General features: G+C 36.7%; 2 protein-coding genes across 2 annotated transcripts; one reads left to right on the top strand and one right to left on the bottom strand.

Annotated features, from left to right (window-relative positions):
* Positions 1 to 5,452: 5,452 nt before the first annotated feature.
* LOC133879029 (uncharacterized) lies at positions 5,453 to 6,073 on the bottom strand. Its single transcript, XM_062317580.1, has one exon. The coding sequence runs from the start codon at positions 6,071 to 6,073 to the stop codon at positions 5,453 to 5,455; it is 621 nt and encodes a 206-aa protein (XP_062173564.1).
* Positions 6,074 to 9,956: 3,883 nt separating this feature from the next.
* LOC133880408 (ACT domain-containing protein ACR12) lies at positions 9,957 to 24,468 on the top strand. The gene is made up of 10 exons (XM_062319355.1): positions 9,957 to 10,309; positions 11,326 to 11,380; positions 20,379 to 20,501; positions 21,165 to 21,259; positions 22,198 to 22,282; positions 22,439 to 22,498; positions 23,614 to 23,669; positions 23,840 to 23,945; positions 24,054 to 24,122; positions 24,297 to 24,468. Exons 1-10 carry the CDS (start codon positions 10,146 to 10,148, stop codon positions 24,357 to 24,359), a joined length of 876 nt encoding a protein of 291 aa, XP_062175339.1. The 5' UTR covers positions 9,957 to 10,145; the 3' UTR covers positions 24,360 to 24,468.
* Positions 24,469 to 24,943: the final 475 nt, after the last annotated feature.

Raw genomic sequence — 24,943 nt, 5'->3', positions numbered from 1 at the left:
AGAGAGGAGAGCGGTGGAAAACCGAAATGGAAAATAAATATTATCTGCTGTAAATGTGAGATTCCTCGTTGCTTTTTGACTCTCATTATACATGATCTAGTTTTTCCACTGTTCCAGATGTTACAACATTGGACTTACCATCTTTCAACTACTGAGTTCTCATAATACTAAAGTATCCACACTATATACATATTATCACACATGCAATCCCAAATATCTTTATTTCAACAAATACCACATTTACAACAAAATCTCATGCTACTCAAATCATTAATCCAACATCATGTTTTTCAACCCCAAGCAATTACAAGCATATCAATATAATTTATCATCACACTTCTCAATCAAACATTTCACAACTCAATCACATATATTTTTATCAATAATTTTCATAATCATAAAAATACAACCACATATCATCAACATCAACTCATCATCACAATTCTCCAACCAATATCTCACAACACAATCACATATATATTTTTATCAACCATTTTTTCATAATCATAAATACAATCAAATATCATCAACATCAACTTATCATCACAAATTCTCCAACCAATATCTCACAACACAATCATATATATTTTATCAACAAATTTCCATAATTATATATACAACCAAATAACATCAACATCAACTTATCATCACAAATTCTCCAACCAATATCTCACAACACAATCACCTATATATTTTTATCAACCATTTTTTTCATAATCATAAATACAATAAAATATCATCAAAATGTAAATCTAAGTTCTTAGGGTTCCTCAATGAGTAGAATACTCACCTTAGGTTGTGTGTACACCAATTCCAACGGCTCTAAGTTCAATTCACAAAATGCCACTAAAACAGAACACAAAATGCACCATTTAGTTTACTGTTTGTTAATCACACAAAATAGCACTTTGAATTGTTCAAAGGCTATGTAACAGGTTACCAATAAAATTTAAGGGTTTCTAAACACATACAAAATCCAAAAAAGCTCCATGGAGATGCACACTCTGCGAGAAAACATGGCACAAAGATGAAATCAACTTTCAAGCATTTACTGCACACCATGATGAATGTCTCAAGAAGAGGTACAAGAACCAGGAGCTTGAAAATGTGAAGAAAATAGAAGGTAAGAAGTAGAGAGGAGAGTGGTGGAAAACCTAAATGGAAAATAAATATTATCTGTTGTAAATGTGAGATTCCTAGTTGCTTTTTGACTCTCATAATACCACTAAACCTAAGCATTTCAATACAAAAAATCAAATCTATATTTTAAAACAATGGCAGTAGAGAAAACTAAGAGTCTGATATTTCTTATAGCATGCCCTTCGGTGCTATTTTAGCATTTATACAAAGATTTTCCTAACTTAAAGATTCACCTCATCGGGATCATGAGACTGAATTATTCTCATCCCTTGCAGACTTGTATAACTCAAGCCTCTTTGCGCATTGTTGTCTCCTTTCCATCAATGCTGGATTTTCATCCAATAGTTTTGCAAGTTGCTTGCCCTACACGATAAACAACAAAATCATTCAGTTTATTTGTTTGTTTGTGTTTAGTTACTTTTTGAAACCCCATAGAACTATTTGTCAAAACTCCAAGCCACAGTGACTAATTTAGTGTTCTTTCCCATTATAAACTCTCAATATTCTGTTTGCAAAAGGGATTGAAATTAAAACCTAATTTGGGGAGAGAGTGTTTGCGGGTGGGGGTTGGCAAATATTGCTCGATACCTATTTTTTGCTCACTTGTGTATAAAAATGATCAAGTAAAGACCGCTTGGCCTCCCTCACTTGACAATGAACCACTGCCTTCGGTACGGTATTCTTGAGTGTTTATGATACCATTTTAACATAAGAGGAAACATTTGATAATAATTTAGAGCTTTTACACAAATTTCCTCAAAGCTTTCACACCTCTCCAAGTTGCCTTCCCTCGATCTATCTCGTACTTATAATTTATCTATTAAAAGTGACATGAAAAGTTTAGTCTAAAACTTCACAAGCCTCAAAGAACTTTTACTCTCTGACGTCAATATCTCGTTCGCTGTACCGAAAAGTTTGGCAAATTTATCTTCTTTGACAACTCTAGATATGAAAAATTGTCCATTGCATGGGGAATTTCCAACCAGAATTTTTCAACTACCAAACCTAGTGGGTCTTTTAATAGGATTGAATCAAAATCTTACTGGTCATTTGCTTGAATTTCACTCTACTAGTTCTCTTGAGGAAGAGACACATTGAGAGTGGGACGAGGAGGCTATCCAACATGCAAGGGCGGATTTAAGGGAGGGCGAGCAAGGGCGCCCGCCCTTGCAACTTATTTTTTTTTTAAAAAAAATTATATGTCTATTTAAAGTCCATGGCCACTCTCGCCCCTACAAATTTAAGCCCAATCAACCAGCCTAACCCTTTAAAAAATTAAGTTGCCCTCAAATTTGGGCTGACCTCTCACAAAATCAACACAAGTTACCAAACCAAACTTTTTTACTTAGTTACAAACGTATAATATTCTTATCTCTTTAGTCTTTATGTGGCGGTAACACAATCTGATTCATCTGAAGCTACGAAGCAAATAATGAAAGTTATGATTTTTATGAAACAAACATTTTCAAAATCTTCTTTCTATAAGCCTTTCCTGCTACCGTTGGGCTAAAAGTTGAAGAAAATCGCTCAAGAAGTAATGGAGATGAGTAAAAAGTAAGCCTTCTATTTTGTAGTTCTATAAGCCTTCTGGAAATGGAGCCTTGGTTTATGGAGAAGGAGATGGAGATGGAGCAAAAGAGAGTTCACATATGACCGAAAGTTCAAATTTTTAGTCGCTATACAACATCAATATTTAGAAATTAGAACTTCAGCGATGATGTCTGTTGTGTCAATGCCTTTATCTAGCCCAACTCCCTTATTAAAAAAAATTATTTGTCTTTTGTCATAGACTCATCATAAAGCCTAGAGTCTAGATACATAGACTCATCTTTTTATTTGTCATTTTCACTCTTTTTTTTTTTTTGTTTAACACTAGCTATACGATCACCACTCATATGTGTCATCAATCATCAAACATATTTTTTTTTCCATACATAAATTACAATTTACAAATATGTGCGATTTTGTTTAATAAAAAATTATTTTATGTTTGATTACATGTGTGCAACTTTTTTTTTTTTTAATGCGTAGTTGTGTTTGTGTTTTGTAGATCAGTAGATGTGAAAATGTATTGACTATTTGAATAATCTTAGTGTTGTCCACTTGTGGTGTATCATGAATTTATAAGTTTTTTATGCTAACAATTTTTTGGATTATTTATTTTACATTATGTGATTAGAAATAAATTTACTAACCATTATTTTTTATTATAATTGTTTTCTTATTTAGATAAGAACAACATTGGCATCTTTTGAGAATGTTTTCTTCATACTTTGAGATTTTGCTAGTGTCAACAAGTTTAAGTAAATTTTTGCTACTTTTAGGTACGTTATTTATTATTATTTGGTCATTTTATTAAGATATTTTTTAAAGATTGGTTAGATTAATAGTGATCATAATATTATAATAATTTAATTATACACTGGAATATGTGTTATAAGTCGTGAATTTTTTTTTAGTGTTAAAACACTTAAAACTAATAGATAAATAAATTTTCTTGTTTCCGAAAAATCTTAGATTACAACACGAGCAAGCCAAAAAGAATTGATGCATTTTTCAAGAAAAAAAAATGCAGATTCCAACTACCTAATTTCGGAAAACTTCAATTCAGATTTGTACTATTGCCTACAAGACAACTTATTAATATATTAATTATGACATATTTTATATGTCTAATATATATACCTTTTGTAATTCATATCTACATATTGTGTTATTATTCTTATTTTAAATTGTGTTCACCATAATTTTATATATAATACAAAGAAATATATAATGAGAATAAAAATTTATTTTATTATTCTAATTTCGCCCCTATTAGGAGAAATTTCTATCTCCGCCTCTGCCAACATGGAACTTAGATATAGGATTTTAGACTTATATAGTAAGCACTAGCCTAGTTATCAAAAATACATGAGGGAAAAGAAGAGACTCACGTAATCCAAAGCAGCATCTAAGCGATCCCTAGTTGGTTAAGGAGTCTAAGTGATCTCTAGGGGTCAACTTCTCTTAGGGCCTCAATGACTATGCTCAACTTAGCCATCACATTAGAGAAAAGAGAGATGAACATAGTCAAATTAGGAAAGAGTGCCTACACAAACACACAATAACATGGCAAACTAAGTTGTAGTGTGATATCTATTCAACACACAAAGACAAAAAAAAAAAAAAAAAAAAAAAAAAAAAGCTCTATTTGAGTGCATGTGTTGAGACTAGCAAATAATATTGAATAGATAGGAAAGTATCAAAAGGATGGAGAAATGAAACTATTAGTGCATGCGTCGGTTGAGCTATTAACCCCATCCCGTTCATCCCTAGCCGTAATTTGATCATAGCAAAATATATCATAGCTCTGGGGAGGTGTAAACACTTCGCCTCCACCTCTTGCCTCTTGAGACTATACATGGACATAGAATTCAATTAAGATGTAGATGCTAGGATATGTATGTGACATCAAAGGATATCACTATAGGAAATTTTCAGCAATGAGAAATTACTGGTGGAGGTATCATGTATTATCACCGAAGGATCATTCTGGTGTAGCTTTGGTTCTTCCGTTTAATTCAATCAACATCAGTACAAAATCCAAGAAAGATTTATGGAGATGCACACATTGCAAGAAAACATGGGACAATGATGAGATCAACATGGCACACAACATTGCTCGTCTCAAGCAAAAGAACAAGAGGTACAAGAATCATCAGGAGCCCGGAAGTGTGGTGAAAATAGAAGGTAAGTAGAAAGGGAAAACCTAAATGGAATAAATAAATAGATCTGCTCTTTTGATCTGAGTTTTCATTGTTTTTAATATTGATAGAATTCACCATGGGCAAGCAATTTTAATAGAAACATTATCAATGAATTTGAGCGTCCCTATGTGTTCTTGCTCTTGTCCACTTGATCCTTTGGCGCCATAGTTGTCATAAGAGTTGTCTTTTTTGTAGCAAGTCTGCAGCATCTCATAACCATTACTGATTTGATATCGATTCTATGTTTTTCCCATGATCTGGTTTTCCTTGTTCCTAGATATATCAACATGCTTCAAGTAATAAAGCTGATTACCATGTTGGACTTGTTGACTAGTATTCCAAGATGACTTAGAGAAGGGCTTGAATTTGGCACAGCAGCAAAGTTAAATATTTGCTAATCTTCTTTGTTAGGCCGAGTACTATCCGTGCTAGAGTGTACTTGCTCCCATCCTTCAATTGATCTAGAAAAAGAACTTCACTGGATGACTTGGTGTGACCGTTGGGACTAGAGGTTGTTTTCCTCAACCTTGTGTTGGTCTCATTGAATCACTCAGATTTCGCTCCTAGGTTGGTGCTCTAGGCCTCTTCAGTTGCTTCTCCGCTCGGTTTACCAAACTAACTGCCTCGTTCAAAGTAAAGGCAAGATGTATAGAAACCTTATCTTGTATTGCCACGCGTAGTCCACCAATAAACCTTGCAACTTGTTGATCTTCTATCTCCATGAGATCATTCCGAGCAGATAGGCGATAGAAATAATCAACATACACCTGGATGGTTCGACCTCCTTGTCGACACTCTTGGTATTGTTGGAATAGCTGTTGCTCAACATCCGGTAGTAAAAATCGTGCTTTAAGTAGCCGCTTCATCTTCAACCATGAAGTTACAGGTCCCTTTCCTTGTCGGCCTCTGGAAATTTGTAATTTTTCCCACCAAGTAGAAGCTCCTCCCTTGAACTTGTATGCCACTAATTTCACCTTGTGATCCTCGTGAATACTCATATAATCATAGAACCTCTCTACCTCCATCACCCAATCTAAGAAATCTTCAATTTGAAGATGCCCGTTGAATGACGGGAGATCAATCTTCATTCGATATTCGTGGGATTCCTCCCTACCGTGATCCTGAAGTTTGGGCTGCTCTCCATAAGCATTTTGATAGCCAGCGCCTTCATAGACATTCCCCATATGGCCAGCTCCACCGCGCTCATAACCTCTGAAGCCTATGCCGCCACGATCGGCGCCCTTACGTCTTTCACCCCATCAATCTACTCCACCGTTTTGTCCGAACGCTCCTTCAGCGCAATCTTCATCGTCACTAAGATCCTCATAGACTGGTGGTTGGTTTATGCATGGGTGCAAGTCATTGGTTAGGAATAGGCCTCACTTGGATCCTATCGTCATCATGGGCATCATTGTCCCTGTGATTACAATTAGGACCTATGTGCATGCGCTCCATCATCTCCCGCATCTGGCGCACCTCTTGTTGTATCGTTTGCTGGAACTCTTAAAATTCGGCTCTTTGAGGAGCCTCCTTGTCACGAACATCATCGTTAAGGGGATTGTCACCGTTGTGCTAATTGCAATGATTGGTCATGATCAAGATAAAGCCTGCTTTGATACTAATTGACGTAGCGGAAGACTAAGATAACTAATCAAAGAGCAGCGTCTTTGATTCTGCAAGGAGAAGCGTCTTCGTCTTCTACCCAAAAAGATAAAATAAGCCCGCAGGCTAAAAGAAAGATAAAACTCGACAGAGTATTTGAAAGATAATTCTCTGATTTTATAACAATTCAATTGAATGAGTTTTACATAATAAGCAAGCCTATTTATAGAAAGATAAATACTTGTAGAAAAACTAAATCTATCCCTAGTAGCAATAATAAACCTTATTCTAGTAATAATAGTAAACCCAATCCTAAATGGAAAGCAAATAAATAAAACTATTTATTATTATTATTTTTTTTATTCTAGGAACCCACTTATAGGGACCTTCTAGGAATTCATGCTACATCAAGCTTGCTAATGAATAAAAAACATTGTTTTTGTGATACTTCTATCTTATGGATAATATGATTTGCAAAATGTTTGTAGGAAGCATTTCTAGCAAACCCTCACGAGACTTCACTCATCCACTAACGAGTCCTAGGGGTTTAAAAGGTTTGCTGCATATGCTAAATGCAATCATGTTTCCCATGAAAGAGGAAGTAGTGTAGTTTGCATTTGATCTCTTTAAGTTTGTTTTATATTGCTAAGAGACTAGCAAATGAGGGTTTGGGGGTGTGATGAGCATTGAATATTGCATATTCAAGCCCCTTGGCTCGCATATTTTAGCCTCTAAGTTTCATTGTGATATGATGTTTTGTATTGTTTTTATGTTAACATCACTCTTAGGAACCAAGGAAAACACATAAGTAATCTTCCCGACTTAAATGCAAAATTCAACAAAAGCCAAATCCAGCATTCACCCACCAAGACAAGTGAGCTCGAGTACAACTCAGCTAGGCTTGAGCACATCAAGCCATGAAGCTTGAGCTCAATTGGAAGACATGCGCACACAGGATACTAGCCCATTGAGCTTGAGTGCAGGAAGAACTAGGTTCAAGTGCAAATGAGGTCGAGTGTAGTAGTACGTGGGATCGAGCACAGTCGTGCGGCAGATTTGACAGCAAGACACCAAATTCACTTAGGAGTTTTTTAACAATTTCTAGTTGGATTAGATATTTTTATATGTACAAATCCATAAAGGATTTCACTCGTACTCTCTATAAATACCCTAGACTCGTTCAGATTAAAGGAGATAGAGATTAGTTTACATTAAAGAATAGAATCAATAGGATTAGAGGCTAGGGTTTTGGAGAAAAAGTGAAGATTTTAGAGCAGCTTTTGGGATAGATTTCTCTTCGACAAAGATGATTTTTAGCATCCCCATGAGCAGCTAAATCTTTCGTAAGGTATTGATGTAGCCATTTCCAAGTTGCAATTGTATAATTGTGTTTTCTATTAGGAATTTTATGAACATGAATATTGGTTGTTTAATCTTGAGATTGTTTTAAATGTTTATATTCAATTTTGATAAATCTTTTATCTTGTCTTAGAAAATTATTTATCTTGATTGAATTCAACTTTCACATTTTATGTGATTATGTAAACCATGGTTTTACAACGGTTTTAATGCACACAAAATCAAGAGGGTTTGAAAGGTCATGCGACTCATGCTTAGGAAGAATAAATTGCTTTACTTACACCCTAGTTAGTTTAATTTAGGTAAATCAATTTATACTTGCCGAAAGATGAGTTATGCTTATTCCTTGACTATGTGTAAGCTAATTAAGATATTTGATAGCCCATGCCTAGGAAGAATGAACGGTTCTATACCCTAGTTTAGGTAGAGCATTCATGCCTTGTCGAAAGATGAACTTTGCTTATTTCTTAATAAAAGAATTTTCTTGACGACATCGTTGGATGCTTGACACATACATGAGTTATAATATTCATGTACGTGAAATTTTCAAGTTAAATGCAATTTACCATTATGATGAGGCTAGAGGTGAGATCAATCCCCTATATTTCTCCTGACTATTTTATTTTTTCTTTTACGTTTTTATATAGTTTCAATTACAAATAAAAATTCAAAAATACTTTCTAAATAAATTAGAGTTAATCTTGATAACTTAATAACAACTAACAATCCTTGAGATTCAATACCCTCACATAGACCCTATCTTACAAAGATGTGTTCTATTGCGAGTGGCTATTTTTATTATTGATACACTCAATACCACATCAATAACTACTAACATATAAGTCCTACATATTATAATTATTAACTAATAAATAGTAACATTTAAGCCTAACATACTAACTAATAAAGTGTCACATATTAACTAGTAAAATAATAACTAGTAGTCTAGTACTAACATATAAATGATGTACATGATAACTTGTAACATGTAAATTTAACATATTATAATTAGTAACTAGTAATATATAAGTCTAACATATTATAATTATTAACTAGCAAACAAATCAACTAATAAATAGTAACATATAAACTAATAAGTGCAACATATTCACTACCAACATAATAACTAGCAACATATAAATCTAACATATTATAATTTTGAACTAGTACTAACATATTAAGTATTAACTAATAACAAGTAACATATTAACTGATAAGTTATAATTATTAACTATAGTATATGCCATACATGACTATTTAAGTAACTAATACTAGTATATATATTATATATAACTATAGCATAAATATATAATATGTAACTATAGAAAGCATATTATATAGTATATTATATAACACTTGCCTATTGGTAACAATATGTTATTATATGGAACTAGAGAGTAGAGACCTATTTTTAGGTGCGTGTGTTATATTTATAAAACCTATATATATATATATATATATATATATATACACGAGTGAGCTAATGATTCGAGCCGAAAGAATCGAGTCGTACTTATACAAACTGAGCTTATGAGCTTTATCTTAGTCGAGTCGAGTTTATATGAGTATGTATTGTTTAATATTTGAGCAGATTATGGTGTTTACGAATGACTCATTTATTATTTGACTTGAAAGCGAATCAAGGTTAATCGAACCAAGCCGAACCAAGTTCACAAGCAGCTGGACTCATCTAACAACCCAATATGAGGCATTAAGAGTTGATCGTCATACCCCAAATCTAGGGATGGCCGAATGATACATGTCGGCAGAGGGGCGATCTCTGTACCCTTCAATCAAGGGATAGATGTACAATCTGAAAAACATAACTAGGATTGTTGTGATCCTCGTACCCTCAAATTGCGAGATTTAGGGTGTGGAAATTACTTTGACTTCCAAGGGCTGCGAGTCAAGGATTCCAAATTTTGTAGGCAATAAGATAGAGGCGTGTTTGGTAAAGATTGTTGAATTGAATTTTGTGGGCAATAAGATAAAAGGCTTGTGGCCTGTAGGTACGAGAGATGGATTAGTGGACCTCAATTGGCTACGGAAGTAGAGGCCCAATTCCCAAGGGTTAAAATATCCTTACAATCGAGACGATATCCATTTTTGTTAGAAAAAGAACAAAAATATCTTTCCATTGACCTTTTCATGTGCAATCCGACGTGGCCTTCAACCAGCTCTCGTCGCTTCTACCCAAGTGACGCAACGCGAAACCAACCGCTCCTACTTCTCTCGATCTCGAAACCCCAATTTGCATAGCAGCGTGTACACTGAGTCTGCCAATCAACCATTTCCATGGCTCTCGCAAACACCGCCTTCTTCGCCTCTTCCTTTTCCCTCCTTCGATCTAGGTTTTCTGGTCTCGATTTCACTCCACAACTCTCTCCGTGCGAGTCAATCAAGGTTTTCCAACTCCGCCACGACTGCACTGAGCCTGTACTCACTTTCTCGAGGAAAAAGTAAGACTGCCTCCGATTTCTCCTCCGCTTGCTGTTTGGTTGCCAATAAAATGTTTATTATGCAATATATCAGTGCTGTGTTTGGCTCCTGAGAAATTGATTTGAAAACTTTAAATAGTTAAGTGATTCATTGTCCGTTGGGTTTACTGAGAAAAATAATAAGGGAAGGAAAAGAAAACAAGGATTTAGAGTTTTGTGGTTTCTTTAATGTTTTTGAGAAAATGAAAGTCTTCAGTAAATTTCAGTAGATATATGTTCTAGTCTTAGTTGAGTGAAGTATTTGGTCCTTTCCTGTTCTACCTAATTGCAAAACCTTAAAATTGAAATTTCAATTTATTTTCGTTGCCCATGTGATTTTTTGGGCCCTAGGAATTCAAGACCAGCTCAACTGAGCTTAGTACAATTACTTGGTCCAGCTGAGTTGAGGATCTCATTAATTTGAATTTACTAGGTCCAACTGAAAAATCAGAAAACAAGAGTTTTTTTTTTCTTTAACCTACTTGTAAATAACCATCTGGTTGTTAACAATTCCTGTGTGTCTGTGTATAAGCTTTATCCTATTTGAGTTTGTCTTGTTTTCACACTCCTATTTATTCATCAAGAAGAACAGTGATCTCAGAATGTGTTACTTGGCTGGGGCTATAGAGCCAGATGAAGTATGTGTGTGTTTTTTTTTTTTTTTTTTTCAGCAGAACATTAGCTTATGAATGATTCTCTCCACTTGTCCTGTAAGAATCACGTTAACAATTCTGGATGCCTAAGTTGAAGAAAATATATTTATGTCTGATTGATATTTGTGGCTTTTGTTTATTCATGGTTTCCGACTATTAATTGTTGTACTTGTTATAATAATTTATACTAATATTGATGTACAATATGTGATTGTTATGTGGTCCTATTTGGGTTTTCTTTATACGAAATTGTGAGAAAATGACCCTGAACACTTCGTCTCTAATATTTCTTTAACTATTTTTTTTTTGATAAGTAATAGCAATATTTCTTTAACTATTACGCAGCAATATTTTGCATGCATCTACGGATGGTTTGAATGCAGTTGATTCAACCTCATTGGTCAGTAAGAATATTCTTTCCACCTCATATGTTATGTATTTCGATTGTTATTAGGAAAAATTGAGTTTGAAAAAAGAAAACTTTCATGATTATGGAGATTTAGTTTTGATTTCATGAGCATTAATTTGATAATTACATTTGGTTCCATAATTTCTTTTTTAGATAAGTAATGCATTTCAATAATAAGCGCAAAGAGACACAACTTTAGCACATAGGATGTATACAAGAGATAACCCCCATTAATGATTATGAGAAGAACACAAATTCACAAATTCAAACGAGTTAGAAAAATGTGAGATATTATATGCCCTTGTCCGTAATTGATCTAATACTCTATGGAGTTAATTAAATCTGCAATATTGTTTCCATATTACTGCCCAAAGCGACTAAATAAATTGTTGAAGGGAAGAACCACCCAAATGGAACATGTTATTTTTTAGATAAGTAATAAACAGTCTTATTGAAAGCGTAAGGTGCCCCTAAGTATACCGGAAGTATACAAAAAGAAACGCCTAACTAGAAAGAGAAAAATGAACAAGGAAATCAACAAAACTAAGCGACAACGAGGACACAAAAGCCAATGTCCAAAGATACAATGCATGAAAAACCGGAGATGAAATATTCTCCAAGGATCTCTCCAAATCTTCGAAACACCTATTATATCTTCCTTCCATAAACACCAAAAAATCGGCACCATCTTCCAAATCGCAGCACTTCTCGGTCTTCCAGACATCCACCAACAAGCAAATAGATCGATAAACCTACTAGGCATAATCCAAGACAAACCAAAGCGAGTAAAGAATGCACTCCATAAAGCGGAAGCCACATTACAATGAAGAAGAGGGTGATCCACTGATTCCCCACTTCTTTTGAACATGCAGCATCTATTCACCATAATAACTTGCCTCTTCCTGAGATTATCCAAAGTAATGGATCTTGCCAAAGGTCGCTGACCATGCCAAAAAAGCCGCTTTCAAAGGAGCTTGAGTCTGCCACACACTCCTCCAAAGGAAGCACTTGCCATCAGAACTAGCCAAAGAGCTAAAGAAAGACTTGACCTTGAGCAAACGTCTTTGGGAAGAGACCCACCAAAGTCTATCTTCACTACCTATTCTCACAAAGACTGTGTGCAACACCTGGAAAAAAGACGCAAAGACATCGACTTCCAAATGGAACATGTTATTCTGAGTCTTGCATGGTCATGCCTTTGGTGTTGTGGGACATGCTTATGAGAATTTAATTTTCTTCACAGTTCTTTGCTTTTCACTTTTTTTTTTTCCTTTTTTTTCTTTTTTCTTTTTTAAAAAAAATGTTGTTAAATATCCGATAAGAGGAATGGAAGTACTAAAATAAAGAGCGTGATTCAATCCTAATTGCGGCGTATTTGAGGAGCTTATAGTCTATGAAATCACAGTACTATGGCTATTCGTACTTCAGTATTATAGATAATTACTCACTTGTTGGATTTATTTGGGGTGAGATTCAAGGTATGGGTCACATAGAGTACCAGAAGGGGAGCTTGGATGGGCTATCGACAGGTTTAGGGTCTTGATGACTGAAGTTTACTACTTCCCTAGCAAATATATTTATGTTAGATGATCAACCAGAAAGAAATGACTGATATTAAAATAAAAAAGGTAAACCACTCTTTTGAGGGATGATGAAATGGCGCATGCTTCCCTCAGAAGTTGAAAAATTACTTTATCCTCCCTGGCAGAGTAATACAGTGAAGACTTTTAAGTTGTGGTAGGTTGAACATTATAGATTTACCCATTTTTGTTGACGTGGTATTTGTTTAAATGACAAAAATGAGCACATCTATCTTTTTTATTCTTGGATTTTCATTTACAGTAATTTTCTAAAGTTATTTTATTTTCAATGCTAAAGGGAGGGAGGGAGTGAGGGGAGGGTTTTCTAGGATTTATGGGTGTGGAACTAGTTTGGGCAACCACTTCCACCACCTTTATTCTTAGGTCAACTATGTATCACCACTGTAAATTAACCATTGGATAGTACGTCTATCAAGCTCAGCCATCAATGTCTTCAACCTCAATGCATCACCGCCACCCACTTCACCACTGCTTCTAACCAACCAATGCTACTGCCAAACGCTAACCATCAGCCAAAGCTTTTGCTTGCACAACCACCATTGAAGCAAGGAACCCTTCCTTGTCAAACCGTCACCCCATCATCATCACAAAACCAAAGCCATTGCCCCTATGACAAATTAACCTGAAGCAACCCAAGCTCCATCACAGCCGCTGCGCCAATGTAAAGCTCCCATTGAAACAAACCCACAACCAAAATTTCCCATCTTCTCTGCATCAATCCTTTAGTTACTGCAGTTCCCTTTGTTGAGCCATTCTTTTTCAGTGACGACTTCTCTCTTTTTTTGGTTGGGTGCCAACATTGCCTCTTGAATACCCCAGAATTCAACATTTCATGTGTAATTTTGGAGTTGATCGGATTATATTTGTGATTAATGTTGAATTTGATTGGAAAAAGTGGGTCCTGACTTGGTCATGGGTCGCGCTGTCTTTGATGCCAATGAAGAGTAGTAGCCTGTTGGGGTGGTTGATCTACCTGCAGTGCTGTTGAAGCTAATGGACGATATTGCAAATTTTTGGTCCTTCAAGGGCTGCTTTGTGATTCAGGTCTTGAGCTCTAAGTAGGCTTCAGTGGTCTATGAGTTAACTTGGAGAATTGATTTGTGTATGGACTTGGGTAAGTTTATAAAGAATACACGAAACCTTCTAGTGTGGAGAGTAAAGGACCAAACCCTTGGGCTGATTGTCTTTGGATCTCCTTGTGAAGCTGGCTGACTTTGGAGCTCAGTGGGCCCCATAAATCTTTCTATTATGGGCTTTTCCATTGAAGGATGTTAGTGAGGCTGGTATTCCTTTAGAAATTTGAGCCACCACCTGATGAGGAGTCAAGGAAGTGACTCTCATCAAAGCTGGGAGGTGGAGTCGATGGAGTGGCTCTGACCCATAAGGCTGTTGGCTTACTTGTGATGTGCAGGGTGATACAAGTAGAACTGGGTTTGTGAGCAGCAGACTCTTCAAAGACATCTGAGTGAATAAGCTCCAATGGCCTTGTTGCACGCACCTTCGATTCTCCCCAAAAGGCTACCTATGTGCGTTACCAAACTGGCATTTACCAGTACATGGCACTCTAAGGTTTTTTTTTTTTTTTGGGGGGGGGGGGGGGGGGGGGGAATTAAATAGTTTTCACTTTGAGCAATATTATATGATTAGTGCTTTTCCCATACATTACTGAAATGGATTTGTAGGTGGGATATGTTCAATTTTAGAAGTTTTTGTGTGTGATCCTTTTGCTTTTGCTTTTACTCTTTGCTTTTAAGCATATTTGAATTGGGACCAAAGGTCACTTGGAATAATCCAAGGGAGGTAGAGTCACCCTTATCAAGAGTACTCTTGCCAACTTACCCATGTATTTTTTGTCTCTTTTTTCTCTCCCGGCAAGTGTAGGTGCTCGCATTGAGAAGCTACAACGAGACTTTTTATAGGGTGGGATTGGTGATAAGTTCAAATATCAATTAATGAGTTGGTCTAAGGTTTGTAGCCCAATTTCAAAATGTGGGATGGGTATGAGAAATTTGGTGTTGTTCAACTGGGCTCTATTAGGTAAATGGTTGTAGCGTTATGGGATTGAGAGGGAAGCTTGGTGGAGAATTGCGGTGGATTCCAAGTTTGGTAGTTTATGGGGAGGTTGGTGCTCTTTAGAGCCTGTAGGTGCCTTTGGTGTGGGGTTATGGAAGAACATCAGGAAAGGGTGGGAGATTTTCTTAGGCCTTTCTAGATTTGAGGTGGGGGATGGGGTTAGGACCAAATTTTAGCATGATATGTGGTATGGTGATACAGTTCTTAAGGAAGCTTTTCTGTTTTATTTGGAATTGCTCGAGCGAAGGATGCTTCTGTTGTGGATAATTTGGAGCTCTTGGGTGGTTCTAATCAGTGGAATGTGAGCTTTTTTAGAGAAGCGCATGGCTGGGAAGTGGATGTCTTTGCTTCTTTTTTTCTTTTTCTTTTTTTTCAGGTCTTGCACTTTGTCATTGTTAGAAGAGGCAGTGAAGATAGGTTGCAGTGGGTATCCTCCAAAAAAGGCTTGTTGAAGGTCGGGTCTTTCTTTAGCTCTCTGACTTGCTCTGTTTTTTTTTTGATAAGTAATTTCAAATTCAATAAAAAGCGCAGAGGGGCGCAACCCTAATACACGGGAAGTATACAAGAGAGCCCCTAAACGGGAGGAACAACTAATAAATTAAGAAAGTCTACATAAGTAGAAACACCTAGGTGGCAAAGATGGGGCGCTATCCAAAGATATAGCATGTTAAGAAGACGCTTCCTTAATACTACCATTACAGTCTCGACATCTTCAAAAAGCCTCGCATTCCGCTCCTGCCAAATGCTCTATAAAACACAATGAGGAACTAAACGCCAAACATTTTTAGCTAGGCCATGCCCTCGAAAAGCACCCCAAGTAGTCAACAAATCCAGCACCGATTGTGGCATGACCCATTCAATTCCAAATAAAGAAAACATAAAACTCCAAAGCTCACGGGCGGTGTCGCAATGAAGTAACAGATGATCAATAGACTCCCCCTTTTTTTTACACATACAACACCACTCAATAACCACAATATTCCTCTTTCGCAGATTGTCATGAGTCAAAATTTTACCTAAAGCTGCAGACCATACAAAGAACGCCACCCTTGTCGGAGCCTTAGCACACCATATATTCTTCCACGGGAATCATGGACCTTCTTTCCTACTAAGTGCTTCATAATATGACCTTACTTCAAAATAGCTCCTTGTAGAGAGGTTCCAAACTAACTTGTCACCCTCTCCTTGTCGAATCGGAGTAGAGTACAACCGCTCGAAGAAAGAGAGCACCATCTCCATCTCCCAGTTCTGGAGTTGTCGCGTAAAGAGAACATTCCAATGAATATTTCCATTATGAATAGCCAAATTATCAACCACCATTGCCGCTTTGTTCCTCACAAGACTATACAGAACTGGAAAACAATGCTTCAAAGATCTCTCCCCACACCACCGATCATGCCAGAAACTGATATGTGACCCATCCCCTACCACAAACCGAACATAATTGCAAAACTTCTCCCACCCTTTCCTGATATATTTCCAAACCCCTACTCCAAAGGAACCCGACACCTCAATAGAGCACCACCCACCCTTTAGGCTCCCAAATTTGGCGTCAATCACCAAACGCCATAAAGCCTCTCTCTCCCTACCATATCTCCACAACCATTTACCCAAAAGAGCTTGGTTAAACTGGGTGAGGTTGTGAACTCCTAACCCACCTGAATGCAACGGAGTACAAATCCTGTTCCATTTCACTAAATGAAATTTGGCCTCATCCCCTATGCCACCCCATAGGAAATCCCTCTGGATTTTTTCAGGACGATTAGCCACCCTTAAAGGAATAGGGAACAGCGACAAGAGATACGTGGGGAGATTGGACAGCGTGCTCTTAATAAGAGTCAACCGCCCGCCCTTTGACAAATACATACGCTTCCAACCAGCCAGCTTCCTTTCCATTTTCTCAACCACCCCTTTCCAAGTAGGAACGGACTTGTAAGAGGCACCCAAAGGCATATCCAAATAAGTCATAGGCAAAGACCCAACCCGACAACCCAAAAGCTGAGCCAACCCTTCAACATCCTCCACCTCACCAATAGGAACAATTTCTGATTTTCCTAAATTGATCCTTAATCCCGAAACTGCCTCAAAACAAAGAAAAATGAACCTCAGATGTCGAATTTGTTCTTCTTGCGCCCCACAAAAAATCAACGTATCATCAGCAAACAATAAATGATTCACTACTATTGCCTCTGACTCTCTATGTCCCACAGTAAAACCTGTCATCGAACCCTGCTCCAACGCAGCAGCCAGCATCCGGCTCAAAGCCTCCATAACCACCACAAATAATAAAGGCGACAGAGGATCACCTTGTCGCAACCCGCGAGAGCTAGTGAAGAAACCCGACGGAGTTCCATTGACAAGGATGGAGAATCTCACCGTAGAGATACAAAAACGAATCCAAGCTCTCCATTTCTCCCCAAAACCACAACGTTGTAATAAGTAAAGCAAGAAGTCCCAATTCACATGATCATAGGCCTTTTCCAAATCCAACTTACACAACAACCCAGAATCCCCTGAACGGATTTGACTATCCACACATTCATTAGCAATAAGCACTGAATCCAAGATTTGTCGACCACCAATGAACGCATTTTGGGTGTTTGAAATAATCTTACCCAAAACTGATTTAAACCTGTTCGCAAGGACTTTGGAAATAATCTTGTAAATTCCCCCAATAAGACTGATAGGCCGAAAGTCACTCACATCCACAGCATCATTCTTCTTTGGAATCAGAGAGACAAAAGTAGCATTGAAACTCTTTTCAAACTTGCCTCGAGAGTGAAAATCTGCAAAAACAGCCATAATGTCATGTTTTAAAATATCCCAACACTTCTGAAAAAACGCCATAGTGAAGCCGTCGGGGCCCGGTGCCTTATCTCCTGATGACATCTCACACCTCCTTCTCCTCAAACCCTCTCTCTAGCCAGCTACTCTCATCGTCATCAATTAAAAGAAAAGAAAGGCCCTCGACCCTTGGCCGCCAAGAACAATTCTCAACATACAAGTTTTTGTAAAATTGAACTATATGCTCCTGAATCTCCCTTGGATTTTTGGAGATTTCACCATCTATGCTTATAGAGTCCACTTGATTAAATTTGCGACGCGAGTTGGCCATCCTGTGAAAAAATTGTGTTCTTGTCCCCCTCCACTTCAACCACAAAGCTCTAAATTTCTATCTCCATATTATTTCCTCAAAAAGAAGAGTTTTCTCCAGCTCTCTAGACATATCTATCTTGCGAACCTTCTCTTCCTCCTCTAGGCCTCGGCCTTCATCAACTGAATCCAGCTCACAAATGCCCTCCAATAATTCTTTCTTCTTCTTCCCTACATCACCAAACACTTCAGCATTCCATTTCTTCAAATCTGTCTTCAATGCCTTCAGTTTAAACGCCAAAATGTGACTTGGAGAACCCGAACACTCATAAGACGACCACCACTTTTTGATTTGCTCAACAAAACCCTCATATTTCAGCCATATGTTCTCAAATTTAAAATACCTTTTTCCTCCTCTTGGTGCCCCACAATCCAAAAACAAAGGGAAGTGATCGGACAGAAGTCTTGGAAGCCTCCTTTGAGCTACTTCAGGATAGTGTTCCTCCCACTCCACAGAAATTAAGAATCTATCAATTCTAGACCAAGTGTGGTTATTTGACCATGTAAACTGGCCATCTTGAAGAGGTAGATCCACCAAGTTCTGCATGAAGATGAAGTCTGAAAATTCTTCCATAGCAACTGAGAAACTGGCATTGCCCGACCTCTCACTCGGAAAGCGAACAACATTAAAATCTCCCCCAATACACCACGGCAACTCCCAACAACTCATCAACCCAGCTAACTCAACCCATAAATCCCTCCTATCCCTGTCATCATTTGGGCCATAAACCCCCCCAAAAGCCCAAGAAACATTATCACCAATGTTGCGGAAAGAACAAGCAACCATATATCTACCTATACATTCCTCCAATTTCTCCACCACTCTCCTATCCCACATAAGTAAGATCCCACCCGACGCTCCATTGGCTCCCAAAAAACACCAATCAACCTGATTACAACCCCATAAACTCCGCACCACCTTCCTTGAGATTATTGCCATCTTAGTCTCCACCAAACAAACAATATCCGCCCTCCATTCTCTTAGAAGCCCTCTAATTTCTAGTCTTTTTTTTTTTTATCTCATTAAGCCCTCTAACATTCCACGAAAGTAATTTAGACATCATAACTGCAAAAAGAACCCCTACCTTTAGTGCGACCTCTAGCCGATAGAACCCCTTTCTTCTCATAATTCAAGGACCAAGCCAACCTGTTTAGTTCTCTCTTCCCTTTTGCCCCTTGGTTCGACGGACACAAAGTCTTAGGACTGGCCGAGGATCTTCCTCCAGCAGCTTCTATCTCCTCAAACATAGCTAACATTCTATCCTCAAATCCTTCGCAAGATAATCCGATAGCTTGATAACATCTCATAACTTTTTCCACCACCCATCTAGGTGATATCCTGTGCTTTTCTCCCCCTTGGAAGAGTGAGTGGCGGACTTAGGCTCTTACGTGGGCGGCTTTTTTTGCGTGGTCGGCGACTCTAAGTAAGATCCTTACAATGGATAACCTCAGGGAAGAAGCATGTTATTTTGGTGGATAGATGTTGCATTTGTAAGTGTAATGGGGAATCTGTGGATCATCTTCTTTTTTACTACGATGTGGTTTACGTTTTGTGGAGTGCTCTCTTTACGCGTTTTGGTTTGTCTTGGGTTATGCCTAGGAGAGTCATTGATTTGTTTGCTTGTTTGTGGATATCTGGAAGGGCGATGAGTGCTGTGATTTGGAAGATGGTGCCGACATGTCTTCTTTGGTGTGTTTAGAAGGAAAGGAACAATAGGTATTTCAAGGATTTGGAGAGGTCCTTGGAGGATATTTTAGCTTCTTTTCTTCATTCTTTGTTCCTTTAGACGGTGGTCTTTTTGTCCTCTTTGTCGCTTAATTTTAGCGATTTTCTTGTTTGTTTTTCGCTTTCTACTTAGGTGCTTTCTCTTCTATACTTCTGATGTACTTAGGAGCGCCTTACGTTTTTAATAAGACAAGTTTATTACTTATATAAAAAAAAAAAAAAAAAAAAAAAAAAAAAAAATCAAAATCCAAGTAGCCGAAATTGTTTACAATCTATGAGTTCACCATCTGATTTATTATGCAATATGTGGGAGGGGGAATTTGGTTGCTACACTTATATATGTGAGAATTACATCATATATAGCTCAAGTATGACTAAATCTTTTTCTTATAGAAAGTAAATTACCATTGAATTGATGGGATAACTATCAATGCAGAAGTGTGATCAAGATGCTGATTATGTCCCTATGCCAATGGTTCTAATCGATCAAGATTCAGATTCTGATGCAACAATTGTACAGCTCAGCTTTGGAGATCGACTGGGAGCTCTTATTGACACGGTAAAGTGGCTACTGGCAACTTATGTGCTTCACTCCCTGAAGAAACACTTGTATAGGACAAAATATACCTGAAATTTCTTTAATTATTGTACATGGAAACCCACTTGTGGTTCTAACCATATTGTGAAGGAATGTGAGAGTAGGCTGAAACTTTACCCTCTTTATGAAGAAAATTTCTTAGCTGATTTTCTTAAAAAATTCCTACCTTATTCTCAAATAGCACTACATTTTATATTCTTGAATTTCATTGATTAATATTTTTCTAGTTACTGAAAAGTGGGAGCTTAAAGGATCACTAGAAAATAAGCACATATGGTTGGGATTATTGGTGGAAAATACATTAATCTAAGCATCAACTGCATGTTCTTGCTCAGTGACAATCACTAATGGATTGTTTGGATTCTATACATTTTACTTTGTAATCTCAGGGGGACCTTTAATGCGCTGCCTGAGTACTTTTGTTGTCCCTTTCCTTCTATTTAGTTATGAATAAGTACTTATGAGAATATGTAACTTAGTAGTGTATTGATTTTGAAAGAAAGAAAGGCCTTGTGGGAGATTAGAATTGATCAAATGTTCTCAATTTTTTATTATTGTAATACTGATATATTCTTGAACATTGTTAAAGCTAATAACTTGCCTTGGTTTATTATGCTAGGGCAGATGAAAGCATTGAAAGATTTGGGACTGGATGTATCAAAGGGAACTGTTTCTACTGAGGGATCAGTAAAGCAAACAAAATTTTTCATTACGCGATTGTAAGCAATTCTATTGGCATCACCTTAATGGTGCTTTCATAGAGTTCATCCCATACATGGTTTCTAAAGGAAAATTTTGATGTTCTGTAAGAAGTCTAGTGGCTAATTTTTCTTCATCTGCAACAAAACATTCTTTGCGTATGCTTTTGCCTCCACATTTTCTATCACTGAGAGGACAATATCTCCCTTTTTTGTTTGTAATGAGTGCAATAAGTTCAATCTGTCATTTGTAGATGTTTGAAACTGAAATTTTCAATACAAAAACTTGGCAGCACTTCTTGAAGGGATGAGAGAAACTGTTGGCTTCTCTTCCTTTTCTCTTTTCTGAGTTTTTTAGTTCTTTGTGATTTTAAGTCTTTTTTCTTTTCTTTTTCTCTTTTAGTAGTAAATTTTACTACTCCCCCCCCCCCCAACACACGGACCACCAAAAAAAGAAGAAACCATCTCCCTTACTGAATTTGATTCTTCGTAGAACCCATCAGTGCCATAATGTTGTGTGGAGAAGAGAAAGAACGTTGCTATCTTAACCATGTTGCAGGCATGTCATAGTGCAACATATCAATCAATATGCTCAGTTCATTTTGGACATACAAGCTTCTAAGCAAACCTAAATTTTGAAGCCGAGAGTGTTGAGAGACTAGTTGCACCTTCACTTTCTTCTTCTTCTTTTTTTCTTTTTTCTTTTTATTTTATTTTATTTTATTTTTTTCTGTTTTTGGACTTTTAAGTATAGGATTTTGTTGTGTTTGCATTAACTAGAAAGAAACTAATTAGTGGAATTCAATAAGATGCTTTAAATAGTTTTCCAACTTGACAACATTTCCAACACTAGCTATCAGAATGCTGAAAAGTTTACGTCAGTCCTACAGTCTAATTGTCTACTGTTACTTTTTTACTGCAAGTTTTTAGCATTTACAGATTGAATTTGGTTATGCTAGAGACACTGGGCGCAAAGTTGAAGATCCTGATATGTTGGAGAGAATTCGACTTACTATCATTAGCAATCTTTTGAAGTATCATCCAGTGAGTATGCTGAATATACTCCATTTAAGTTTTATTTTATTCTTTTGTAGTTTTGAGGGGTGCAAGCTGGAAAATTTTCATTTTCAATAAACTTACATTTCACAAAAATGATTTTATCATCCGTAAGTCTCATGTTTTCTTCTTAATTTCTTGTAGGAATCTAGCGTGCAACTTGCTATGGGTGAGGCTTTTGGAATAATAGCACCAGAAAAGAAGGTGATTTTGTTGAGATCCTTTTAGCTATATTATTTTAACCATTTCTTATTATAAATTATTTTTTTTCCCTTTTTCTCTACATTGGACAAACTTTTCAGAGATTGAGCTTCTATTGCAGATTCTTATTTACCTTGCCATTTATTTGGGGTGCAAATACTAATAGAGGATTCTTAGTTTTTCCTAGACTTAGCATTTGTTGATGCCTTGATGGCTACAATATAATACCGGTGGAAATATCTATTCTCATAGCTTTTATTATTATTATTATTTTTATTTTTATGAATAATATCTATTCTCATAGCTGTCAGCCATAGCTTGTCAAATTGAGTGTTTTGGAACATTTGGACTGAATAGATGGATCTCCATTTTCCATGCATTGGTAAAGCAGCCAACTGCTGTTTTGTTGTACTATATATTCAGATTGTAGATATGCTCGTCTATATTTGAATCAGTCAATGGTGATTCTTTGTAACAAAACAGCATCTAGGTTACATAGTTTTGGCTCTATATATTCAGATTGTAGAGATGGCCAGCCGTCCTTGTAGGTGATAATGTGAACTGATTGATAGCCAAAATGGCTGAAGATTTGTGCGCGCGTTAAATATGAACACACACACACACACACACATATATATATATATAAATTCCTTTCACGTCAATTCAAAAGCATTCAATATGCATAGATGCAAACTAAAGAAGTATATTGTGTGCTTGGCTGGAAATCCCAGAAGGGACACCAATCATGTCCTTGCATGATTTATCCCCACTGCCCTCCCCACCTCCCGGGCCTTGGTCTCTCTTTCTCTTTCTTTCTATCCATCCTTTGGATCTACTGCTTGCCTTTTTCATAAAACTATTATATCTGAACATGTTCATCTGGCATCTCAAAACTTTTATGGTGTATTATTGATTTGTTGATCAAATGTTCTCCTCATTTTCCATGTAGTGCCATGGGTGAGTATTATTCAATTGAAAGTATAATTTGTATTTTGTAATATATTGGGGATCAATCAGAGTTTTCATGGCTACGATCTAGTTAGCTCAACCAACTTCAATTTCATCTGCTTTTTGAAACTTTACAAAGTCGAACTGAAGTTTGTGATTTTGTTCTGCAGCTTGATGTTGACATTGCAACTCATATACAAGTCAAGGAAGATGGACCTAAGAGGAGGTTTGCTACTTGTGATTAATTGCATTATAATTTGTTGTTCATGTTTATGTTTCTCTTGTGGTTTTACCTTTTTGCACGACCCAGCATATTGGGAGGTCATATTCTGAATGAATTTTGATACTTGTTTGCAAAGAATGGGCATTGATCTAATTTTTCTCTGCAATTTATAGCTTACTTTATATAGAGACAGCAGATAGACCTGGATTACTGGTAGAAATCATCAAAATTATTGCTGATATAAACATTGACGTGGAATCGGCAGAGATTGATACAGAAGTATTCTCTCTCTCTCTCTCTCTCTCTCTCTCTCTCTCTCTCTCTCTCTCTCTCTCTCTCTCTCTCTCACAAACTCTTATGATCATGTTCTCATCTCTCATCTAACAGGGACTGGTAGCCAAAGACAAGTTTCATGTCAGCTACAGAGGGGCAGCATTAAACAGTTCCCTGTCTCAGGTAACTGGTCTGGTGCCAACAATGCTGGATGCCTTTGGGAAGTTTCCTCACTGTTGTAGAGCAAAATGCTCAACTTATGTGTTGTAGGTTTAGACACGGTTTATATCTTCTAAATGATTAAGCCATTTTGAAGATTACATCTCTCTATTTGACTACAATATTTTGAATGTGCAGGTGTTGGTGAATTGTCTACGCTATTATCTCCGAAGGCCGGAAACGGATATAGATAGTTACTAATACCTGGGAGTACCACTTCTTGGCTGTCAACCCAATGTAACTGTTCTTGTACCAATTAAATCATCCTTGAGCTATAAAATTCCTCTGTTTGAATTCTGTGCTTCAAGAATTTGAGCTATGAATGGTTCTTAATTGCACTTTGTGACGCTTTTGGACGCAGATGGCGCGTTACAGTCTGATTTTGTCTTATATTTCAGCAAATTTAAAAGAGTAATACTAGAAATTATATTTTTATCTTACAACTATCTTGTAATGTTACTTATCAAAAAAAACTATCTTGTAATGTTGATATGACAGTCTTAACCAATCTTTGAATAATTTATTGTTAATATATATATATATATATATATAATATATATATCATTTTACAACTATCTCGTAATGTTGGTGTGGCAGTCTTAACCAATTTTTTTGTATAATTTATTGTTAAAAAAAAAATTCTAAAGATTAGTTGGGATTACCGTGTCAATGTTTCATCAGGGATATGAATGTGGTGTGTAGCATTACTCAGTCTTTTATAGAAGGAAAACTCTTATTTAGGAATTAAGTTTATCCCGAATGGAAAGTGGAGGTGAGCTAGAAAC

Source organism: Alnus glutinosa, chromosome 10, assembly GCF_958979055.1.
Source record: "Alnus glutinosa chromosome 10, dhAlnGlut1.1, whole genome shotgun sequence".
In the NCBI taxonomy this organism is placed as follows: domain Eukaryota; kingdom Viridiplantae; phylum Streptophyta; class Magnoliopsida; order Fagales; family Betulaceae; genus Alnus; species Alnus glutinosa.
Note: the sequence above shows the minus strand (reverse complement) of the source record. Positions and strands in the feature narration are given on the sequence as shown.

What these genes read in the sequence shown, in the direction of transcription:
- LOC133879029 (XM_062317580.1), bottom strand. Translation starts at nt 6,073, where the DNA reads ATGGGGAATGTCTATGAAGGCGCTGGCTATCAAAATGCTTATGGAGAG.
- LOC133880408 (XM_062319355.1), top strand. Translation starts at nt 10,146, where the DNA reads ATGGCTCTCGCAAACACCGCCTTCTTCGCCTCTTCCTTTTCCCTCCTT. An exon ending in CGGCAGAGATTGATACAGAA is followed by an intron (nt 23,946 to 24,053) that starts GTATTCTCTCTC and finishes CTCATCTAACAG; the next exon opens with GGACTGGTAGCCAAAGACAA. An exon ending in TAAACAGTTCCCTGTCTCAG is followed by an intron (nt 24,123 to 24,296) that starts GTAACTGGTCTG and finishes TTGAATGTGCAG; the next exon opens with GTGTTGGTGAATTGTCTACG.